This window comes from Fukomys damarensis, unplaced genomic scaffold (genome assembly GCF_012274545.1).
Source record: "Fukomys damarensis isolate Sample0158 unplaced genomic scaffold, DMR_v1.0_HiC HiC_scaffold_25, whole genome shotgun sequence".
Classification (NCBI taxonomy): Eukaryota; Metazoa; Chordata; class Mammalia; order Rodentia; family Bathyergidae; genus Fukomys; species Fukomys damarensis.
Window position 1 is genome coordinate 32,018,189 of NW_022900937.1, and position 10,145 is coordinate 32,028,333.

General features: G+C 50.3%; 1 protein-coding gene across 1 annotated transcript in view; it reads left to right on the top strand.

The window, feature by feature from the left end:
• Positions 1-10,145, top strand: part of Nol10 (nucleolar protein 10) — a 53,450-nt gene that overhangs the window by 27,347 nt on the left and 15,958 nt on the right. Inside the window, exons 14-17 of the mRNA XM_010629129.2 lie at positions 5,114-5,240; positions 8,411-8,490; positions 8,588-8,686; positions 9,163-9,252. Of these exons, the coding sequence (XP_010627431.1) occupies positions 5,114-5,240; positions 8,411-8,490; positions 8,588-8,686; positions 9,163-9,252 (396 nt within the window). The remainder of the gene's footprint in view (positions 1-5,113; positions 5,241-8,410; positions 8,491-8,587; positions 8,687-9,162; positions 9,253-10,145) is intronic.

Here is a 10,145-nt window from a genome sequence, read left to right on the forward strand (position 1 = left end):
CCTGTGCTTCCCATCCGACCTCCCTCCCTCCGGCCGGCTTTGGGCTCACGGTGACCTGCGGGCTGGGTGCAGTTGCCACACCGAGCCGAGAGGAGATGACACCCTCCTGGGACTCAGAAGCCGCTCTGCCCACATTTCATGCGATTGAGCCCCATTGGGTGCTTTCGCCCTTCTCTTTTGTTGTCCTGTACCCTCCTTGGTCTTTATGTGGGATCACATGGAAAATCTGACTCTCCCTGCGCTGGCTGTGTCCTCCAGGGTCGCTGTCTGTGCCTGAACCCCGGAGATGAGTAACTGCTCGCTGGCAGGTGGCAGCGTCGAGGTGCAAAACCTTGAGGGTGTATTCATAGAGTTTTTAAATTTTTACTCTTGGTTATTTCTGCCAAGCTTTCTCCCCCAGGTGTTTTTAAACAGCATGGTGACCTTTGTTTTTTCATAGACTTCAGAATTAAGGTTGGGAAGGTAGGAAGAATCGGCTGAAAATTATGAATCACTTCATCTGCAAAGAAGTAGGGCGAGCCGGAAACCTCTGGCTGGTGCACCCAGCCGCCTGGTCCTGGGCCGGAGCTGGGGAAGCCTCCCCGGGCCAGGCGTGAGTGTCCGGGGGTGCACGCTGAGGCGTGGGCATTGCTGGGAGACCTTGTTTGAGCAAACTGTGGGCGGGAACTGGAGGGAACAGCTCAGGAATTTCAAGTGGGATCGATGAACAGCAAGGGGTGTGCAGGGTTGACCTTAGGGACGTGTTTCCCCAAGGAGATGAGGACAGCCGAGGTCTTCTCTCTCTTTTTCTTGTTCTTTCTTTTTGCTTTGAATAGTAACGGCAGAATAGAAGCTGAAGCCTTTTCCGTGCTATTTAATGTAGTGCTTGTGGTTTTCTCTGAAAAGTATTTCACTTCCACTTCAAATGAGTATGACTTAGGTTAACTAAATGTAACCCTGCATACCTAATGACTTTTAGAGGTTTGTTTTATGAAGGAATTTCATGGTTTTGAATAAAATGTTTCTCAGACTGCAGTGGACTCTCGGAGAGTAACTGTTTCCGCATTCCTCAGTTTAGCAGGACTATCTGGTCTCTGTGTTTGAAACGCTGCTAAGTTGGTTCAGAGTTTGAAGCCTCCAGAGGATCCATGAGTTGAATTTTCAAGCCTATTTAGTCTTGTCCACTACCAAAATATATGAGAAGTTTGAGTTTTAAAATTAAGCATACTCCAGGCGCAGTGGTATATACCTGTAATCCCAGCCACTCAGGAGGCTGAAGCAGGAGGATCACAAGTTCAAGGCCAGCCTTGGCAATTTAGTTAGACCCTGACTCAAAATAAAAATCAAAAAGGGCTGGAACATGTTTCATTGGTAAAGTACTTGCCTCACATGTGTGAGGCTCTAAGTCCAATTCCTAGTGCCACCCCCAAAAAATCAGAAGCATATTTTTTTGTTTGTTTTTTGGTACTGGGAATCGAACTCAAGGCCTTACACTTGCCAGGCAGGTGCTGTGCCTCTGAGCTGCATCCCCAGACACAGGAGCACACGTGCTTTGAGACAGGAGTTTCATTGTATACTTCAGGCTGGTCTTGAACTCATTGGGTAGCCCAGGCTGGCCACAAACTCACAGAGACCCTCCTGACTCAGCTTCCTGGGTGCTGGTTATTACAGGTGTGCACCCCTACACCTCACTTGATGGGAACCCTTTCATCTTTGGGGACTGCATATCCCCGTTTACAAGATTTGACAGGGTTGCTATTGGCCCTGTAGCAATCAGATGAATCACATTTCAGTGCTCTCCTTTTACTGACCTTTGACTTTAGGAATTTCTTGGGAATGAAAAGGTGAAGTGTGAGGCCCTGAGTTTGATTCCTGGTACCAAAAAAAAAAAAAAAAAAAAAAAACAAAACAAAAAGAGAAAAGGTCATTAACAGATAAATAAACTTTGAAACGGAACAAGCTTCTGGTTTTCTGGAACAAATTTCTTAAGGTTGCGGTATAAAAACATAGAAAAACATGCAGGGATGGGTCTGGCAGATTTATAGAATGTAACGATAATGATGACACACAGAAAACGCAGAACCCTTTCCCCCAGCGTTCCTGGGATTGAACCCAGGGCCTCACTTGGACCAGGCGCACACTGTACTGCTAGACTGTACTTCCGGTGGCCTTGGAACTCACTGTGTAGCCCAGCCTGGCCTCGGAGTTGTGGTGACCCTCCTGCCTCAGCCTTCCGAGTGCTGGGATTACAGGTGTGTCGCCGTGCTCGGCTAACTGTGGCCATGAAGGAAGCAAGGGGTGTTTACACAGCAGTGCCGCAGGTCCCCAGGCGAGGCAGGAGCCCTCCTGCTGCCCTGTGGAGAGCCAGATGCAGATAAAGCCTGCGGGCAGCCGTGCCAGTGGAAAGCACCATTTCCTCTCTGTTCCAGTGGTTCTAATGTTTTCCTCTTTGAAAGGAACTGGGGGAATGTGATTAATTCAACTACTAGACTTAATTTTGTTTTTGACGGAAATGTTTCCTCCTATAAAGCGCGGTGGCTGTGAATCTGCCGGCAGGGGCTATGCCATGGTTGGACCGGTCTCCGGAGAGGAGATTCCAAACCATGGCACGGCCAGATGGCTGATGGCAGAGTAACGGGGGGACACGGGAGTGGGCCAGGCTGGGGCGGGGATTTGTTACGCCCGCTGCCACCCTTCCTCTCTGCGGGGTGCACGCCCATGATCTGAAGCCAGGTTGAAAATACTCGGGGAAAATGGCAGCTGCCCTGAACATGGAGATGCTAGGCTAAGCGGTGCTCCGGTGGGAGAGGGCAGAGGTGATCGGCAGACACCAGCTTGGGCTTTGAGCAACCACAGGGTCCAGCGGCTGGAGGGCAGCCGGGGTCCCCGTCGTGTACAGTGGAGATGGACCCGACTCACGGTCCTGTTCTCCCACCTGATAGCTTTGTGGGGTGTACACGTGCTTTTACCTTAATAAGAAGAGGTAAACCGTCTGAGAATGCTTTCCCCGAAGACCTTTCCGTCTTCCGCCCTGCGTACTTGAGATTGGCGCTCTCCGAGGAGGGTCAGGCATTTATTGAGCAGCCCCCCTCGGCAGCCACCGTTGTGTACTGGAAATTCGGTGCTTAGCCAAACAGATGTGGTTCCCACTTCCCACGAAGACAGTGTCTTGGGCCTCATGTTCTGGGAAATGGGTGGTGGGCTGCCATCCTGGGACAGGAAGAGAGGCCCTGTCCTGCACGCTGCTTCCCCGATTCGGAGACACCTGTGGACTCTGCACTCCCTGTGTGTGTGGGACCCGCAGTACAGACGCCTTGAGCCCGTCCTGCTCGGGGTCTGAGGCGCATCACCGTGCTTCCTGGGAGGTAGCATTGCGTATGAATATTTGTTCCTTCAAGCTACTGTCCTAAAAATTGCTTAAAATCACATCAATTCCTTGAAAAGGTAGTCTACATTGAATTTTTTACAGTGCCTTTTCTTTTTTGGGGCCAGGGATCAAACTCAGGACCTTGTGCTTACAAGGCAGGTGCGGTGCCGCTGAGCTGCATCCCGGCCCCGAAGTGCCTTTTCTTTTGTCTTTTGCAGTTCCGGTCAAACCACTGAGTGCATCGAGTCTGCTCTCTGCACAGTGGCGTGTGTGGAAGCTGCTCAGGCCCGCTGCCCACCAAGCCTCGTTCCCGTCTCCCTGAGCTCCGTCCTCAGCCTCTGACCACCTGGCACCTTTTGCTGGAGGCGGGATCTTGCCGAAGAGCTGGCGTCTCCCCTTTTTGTTATCGAAGAGCGTGTTGACCGGACTGTTTTCCTTTTGTTATGACGCGCTTCCTGCTACCTACCCTCCTCCCAAAGGGTTAGGCTAGGCTGACTGCTTTCCGATGTAATTTTGGAGTAAGTTAATCACTCCCAAAACAGACAGGCCCGATGTCACCCGGAGATCCGCTTGCTCCTGTCAGCAGCGCACTGTTGCGGTGGGAAAAGAGAGCAGCAATAAAACATGTGGAGCAGCTCGGCTTTCTGTAGGACCTGGGGGTTATGAACCTCACTCTTCACAGCTTGGGCCATCGGTTATAAACTCTGTTCCATCCCCTTCCTCAGCCTTCCATTGTGATAACTCGTGAGTCCTGGCCATCTGCCGTAGGTCAGGCCTGAAGTCCATGAATGTGCAGAATTTCAAGCAGTTCTCTCTCTTTTTTCCAGTACCAGGAATTGAACTCGGGACTTTGCTCTTGCCCGGCAGGCCTAGTGCCCCTGAGCTAAGTCCCCAGCCCAAGTAGTTCATTTTTAATCTACAAAAAATGTGCACGCTGTATTGGTTGCTGCACACAGGTTTTGAGACATGCGCTGTCATGGTGACGGCTGCACCGCGCCCGCTAACATGCACTGCCTGTGGAGGACATTGAAGATTTTAAACTGTAGGCGTTCAAGACTATAAAATACATTGTTATCAGCTAAGGTCAGCAATGCTAATTTTAAACAGATTAAATGAAAGCCGGGCGTGGTAGCTCACGCCTGTAATCCCGGCACTCGGAGGCTGAGGCAGGAGGATTGCTGTGAGTTCGAGACCAGCCTGGGCTACACAGTGAGTTCCAGGTCAGTCTCAACTACATAGTGAGACCCTGTCTCAAAAAACCAAAACCAAAACAAAACAGACTAAATGAAGCAGGCCTTACAGTGCAGAGTATACTTAGCAAGTGATGGCCGGGGATTTAGCTCAGTGGTTCCTCTGCCTGCCTCAAAAGTGCAAGGGCCCGAGTTCAATCCTTGTTGCCAAATAAAGAAAAGAAAAAGGAAAGAAAGAACATTCACTAATGTTTCCCCTTCATGCTTAGATTCTCCCTACTTTGTTTATTCTTTTCCACTACCTACTTGTTCATTACACATGTTATAGTTATTTTTCAATATGTCTAGTAGAAATAAGGCTTAAATTCGATCTAAGGGGGTACGTGATGGTGCACACCTGTCATCCCACCACTCAGGAAGCTGAGGCAGTAGGGTCACTGAGTCTGAGGCCAGCCTGAGCTAACAGCGAGACCCTGTCTCAAAAAAATTGTTTTTTAGATTGAAGTAAGCCTTGTTCTGCTGTGGCTGGATCTTAGCCGCAGAGAGTACGAGTGGCTGACCTCCCTGAACCCTGCAGGTCCTGGGTCCCGCACCCCGGTGGTGCTCTTTCCTGGACAACTTGACGGAAGAGTTAGAAGAAAACCCGGAGAGCACGGTCTATGATGATTACAAATTCGTCACCAAAAAAGACCTCGAAAACTTAGGTAAAAAAATTGTGATGTCCTCCCTTTTTTTTTTTTCACGTTCTGAACACTAAAATTGGCTAAACCTTATCTCTCTGATTTTCCCAATCTTTTCACTAAATCAGGGATTAAACTGTAAGTTGTCACATTTGCTATCTCTGCTTAGAGAAGAGATCAAGATAAATCCAACTTCCTGAAGTTTTCTGTATCTGAGACAAGAAGTGATTTCTTTTAGCCTATTAGCTACATACAGAAAGCTGTCAAGAAAGCAGTAATTTTTGTCAGCGCTACTTGAGTAGAAGGGGAAGATATCTCAGAGACTGCACCTCCATAGTTTCTGGTTCCCTTTTAGCTTCGCTTATGAAAGTCCTGATCCAAAATTTAGAATCATGGATTGAATTCTCAACCCACTCCAAAGTCTCCGGTTTTGCCATTGGCTTCTGGATTAGGAGTGAGCACCTGCCACTGTGCCGGTCAGCTGTCCGTCACTGACACACACCTGAGGTCACCAGTTTATAAAGAGAAACAATTTCTTTGCCTGTAATCCCAGCTCTGGGGAGGCTGAGGCAGGAGGATTGCTGTGATGCAAGGCCAGCCTGGACTACATAGCAAGAGACCTTATCTCAACCACCCCATTTCTAAAAACAGTAGAAGGAGGAGCCTTGAGGACCTCCACTGGGCACCCCCTTACTGGCTCCACACCTCCTGACCTCACGCTCCGGGGGCCTGGCCTGTGGCAGCATGGAGTCCACACAAGTTCTCCAAATCTCAGAGCTCCGGAACCCGACCTTCAGGCCCACAGGGCTCAGAGGAGGTGCTGAGCGATACTGGTAACTAGTGTGGGCTTCCAGAGGGCCGTTGTGACTTCCTGCCCTTCCGTGCTCTCAGCCGCCACAGCAGGTGCTGCCGTGGCCCGGCCCCACGCTGCAGAGGGAAACTGGGCTGGGACGCAGCCCGCGGGAGTGTCCTCCCCACTGCGGCAGCCGCGGCCGGGCCCCACTGATGTGGTTCGGCTAGGAGTGGGAACGCACAGGGTCCCTATCCACAAGTCTGGGCAGTGCGGCTGGAGAAGTAGATGAAAGTAGCGGCGGACTATTAAAAGAATAGTCGGTACAATTAGGTTAATTGAGCGGTTCTGAACCTTATTTATCATCTGTATCTCAGCATAGTTAATCCAGACAGAATTAATTCTTCCACTTAATATGTTGTAAAGACAGAGGTGTCGCGTCCCAGAGAGGTGACTGCTGGATGACTATAGGGTGACAACGCCTTCTACCCCAGCACCCTCAGCAACGGCCCCAGGGCAGCCCCAAGGGGAGAGTCATGGTTATTTTGTGGTGTTTTTGTTTTGCTTTGCTTTTCATTTTAGGTTTGTTTGTTTGTTTTTGAGCCAGGGTCTCACTATGTAGCCCAGCCTGGTTTTGAACTCATAGGCATCCTCCTGCCTCAGCCTCCTGAGTGCTGGGATCACAGGCTTGCAGCACCATACCTGGCTTTTGCAGGTTTTTTAAACTACTGCCTTTAATATATTTTGGATACTTTTTCAGAATAACTGTTTACTTAGGATGAGAAAAGCAGTTTAGGCACATCTTGTTTAAAGGTAATCGCACTGCCCATTAAAAATAAAATCTGTACAGATAGTTTTATCAGCAAGATAGCAGTTACACTAGAAAGCATCTTCGTGTATTTCTATCTTTTAATATTAAACAGGTCACCCTTTCCTGTAGATTTCGGCATCACATGTGCCGCCCTCTAAGTCATTTATCTTAGGGCAGAAGTAAGGCTGCGCCGCTCCCTTCCCTCTGTCCTCAGATGCCTGGTGCAGTGTCTGCCCTGGACCCTGTGCCCTCTGCTCCCCGAATCTGCAGCGGTCCTGAGGCCGCACACTCCTCGGGCCCGGCGCCCGGCGCCACCAGTGTGCAAGACGCCAGTGCAGCGGCCGCTCCGGGTGAGGCCGGACACATCCGGGCTGGGTGCCCACAAGGCTGCGATGGAGAGCGGTACAGACCCTGTGGCCCCGCATGTAGGAGCGTGTGGATATGTGGGGGACGCTGTGTCCTTTGACGGTGTTGTTGTGACGATGTCCTTGTCTTCGGAAACAAAGGAGAGAATGGTCTCTGCGTCCCTCCCTGGCCAGTTCCCTCTTGGTAGTGTGAAGTTTGCATTTACTGTTGCTCCCCAAACTGCCTTTTAATTATGATGATTTTAGGGACTGAATCCAGAATGTCATGCACGCTAGGCAACTGCTGTATCACTGAGCTGTGCCCCAGCCTGTTTTGTTTTATTTCATTTTTATTTTTTGTAGTACTGGGGCTTGAACCCAGAGCCTTTGCATTGAGCTGCATCTCCAGCCTTTTAAAAAATTTTACAGACAACCCCCCCGACCCCCGTACCAGAGATCAAACTCGGGACCTTGTGCTTGCAAGGCAGGCGTGGTACCACTGAGCTAAATCCCGGCCCCTGCAGATTTTTTTTTTTTGAGACAGGATCTTGCTAAGTTACTCAGTCTGGTCTCGAACTTGCAATCCTCCTGCTTCAGCCTCCCAGAGTGCTGGGATTTCAGGCGTGAACCGTGTCCACCTTTTATTTACTGTGAGATAGGGTCTCACTCAGTTGCCTGGGGTGCACTGAACATTGAGTCATTCTGCCTCTGCCTCCTGAGTAGCTGGTGTATGGCCTGTATCACCATACCTGGCCCCACAATTGCTTTTTAAGTTAGATGAGTTGGTGGAATTCCAAAATCTAAAAACTTAATATAAAGAATCCTCCTGCTCAGGGGTTTGATCCCCAGTACCAAAAAAAGAACCTTCCTTACCAGTTTGTCATAACTCATGAAGACTTTTTCATCATTTTTATTAGTGTGCTATCTATGATAAATAAGGGTGATACTGTTTTTGGTTTTGGTTTTTTTGAGGCGGGGCCTTGCGATGTAGTCCAGACTGGCCTCAAACTCACGGCGATCCTCCTGCCTCAGCCTCCAAGGGCTGGCGTTACAGCCGTGTGCCACCCCACTGGCTAAGGGTGGTATTAATGAAGTAGATTGAATGTTTTCTGTAGATGTTGCAAATTAGTAATTCTAATCCCTAAATGTTTGCTCAAAGTGAAATCTGATTGGGGATTTCAGAGTGAAATTGGGAAGAATGGCTGTTTTGTGCACTCCGGGTGAGGCCCTGCTCTGCTTCCCTCCCCAGGGCTCACACACCTCATCGGCTCGCCCTTCCTCCGCGCCTACATGCACGGCTTTTTCATGGACATCAAGCTCTATCACAGGGTAAGCGCAGGCCGGCTGCAGCGCTGCCCTCTGGCCCAGCGGCTGGCGTGGCTGCCCTGCTAAATGCTAAATGCCCTTTGTTGTTCATTTTGAAAAGGTGAAACTGATGGTCAACCCGTTCGCTTACGAAGAGTACAGGAAAGATAAAATTCGGCAGAAGATAGAAGAGACGCGGGCACAGCGAGTCCAGTTAAAGGTAAACGGCACTAGCGGTGTGACCGTTGGAAACGGTGCGTTTGCATTTCACCTATCATTCCAGAGAAACCTGGCCTCCTTTTCATTTTTTGTGTTTTGAGTGCACGCGCCTTACTCATAGCTGTGGTATATTTGCTGCCAGAGGGTAATACTCTGAGTTTTCTCCGGAGGGACTGAGCGACAGCATGGCTGGAGGTGGCCCAGAGCGCCTGGCTCGGTCCCCCTGAGGGAGCCCCGGGGTGTTCCGTGTGGCTGCAGTTTGGAAATCCCGGGCTCTGTGTGAGGGGACCCACAGGGTGGAGCCCCTGCCCCTCAGCACGAGTCGCCCTCGACACAGATGGCGACAGCACCGCATCTCCCTGAGTCCCCATGGGCAAGAGGCGCGGTTACCTCCTGGCTGTGGGATTCCTCTCCTGACAGCACGAATGCCTTTGAAGCTAAAATGTACTACGGCTTTTCTTCTCTTCCTTTTACTAGAAGTTGCCAAAAGTTAACAAAGAACTGGCTCTCAAATTAATGGAGGAAGAAGAAGAGAAGCAAAAGTCTTCTTGGAAAAAGAAAGCGAAGGTGAGGTCCTGTCACAGGCAGTGGACGCCCGGTCGGCTCTGCCTTCTCACAACCCAGGCCAGCACTGTGCCATGCGCTCATCCCTGGCCTGCATTTTCTTGCTAGTAACTTGGATCTTTCTGTGTTGGAGGGGTCCTTGCTTTTAAAGTGCATGTGGTATTTCCCCCATTTTCTGCCCTTATTGAGAAGGGAAATAGGAAAAAAAAAATCAAGAAAGCTACACCATATTCTAGCCAGGAAAAGGAGGTATTAATCCTTCAGTGAGTTTTTTTCCCCATCTTAATTTTCGCAAAATTATAAAAGCACTACTGTCAGAGCTGTTTCATTTCAAAAATACTTAGCACTGTATGTGTGGTCCTTGGGAAATCTGAAGCTGTGGGAGGCTGAGGCAGGAGGATCACAAGTATAAACCCTGGCAGCTAGTGACTTAGTGAGACCCTGTCTCAGAAGTAAAAAGGGCTGGGGTTGCAGCTAGCTCAGCACATAGGACTTGGGTCCAAGCCCCCATATTGCAAAAAAAATAAGAAATCTGAGGCTTTTGAAAAGCAGATGTATAATTTGTTCTTTAACAAGTTTTGTCTTAAGTAAAATGAAGAGCATAGCTGGAGAGGAGGCAGCTGAGGCCTCACAGGAGCCCCAGCTCACCGAGCCCTTCATCCTAGAAGTGGGTCTCGGCGCCGCAAGGGCTGTGGTCTCCTCCCTGAGCAGCGCTGGGCCGCAGACCCCCTCCGCCTCTTCACCCGCACAGGCCGGGGCTGGGCCCGGGACTGGGCCCGGGACTGTACCCAGCAGGCCGTGTGCAGACCGCTGCGGGCGTGAGCAGCGCAGCTGGAGGAGAAGGCTGCGGAAGCAGACAGAGGAGAGGAGGAGGAGAGGAGGAGTCCCGGGCAGTG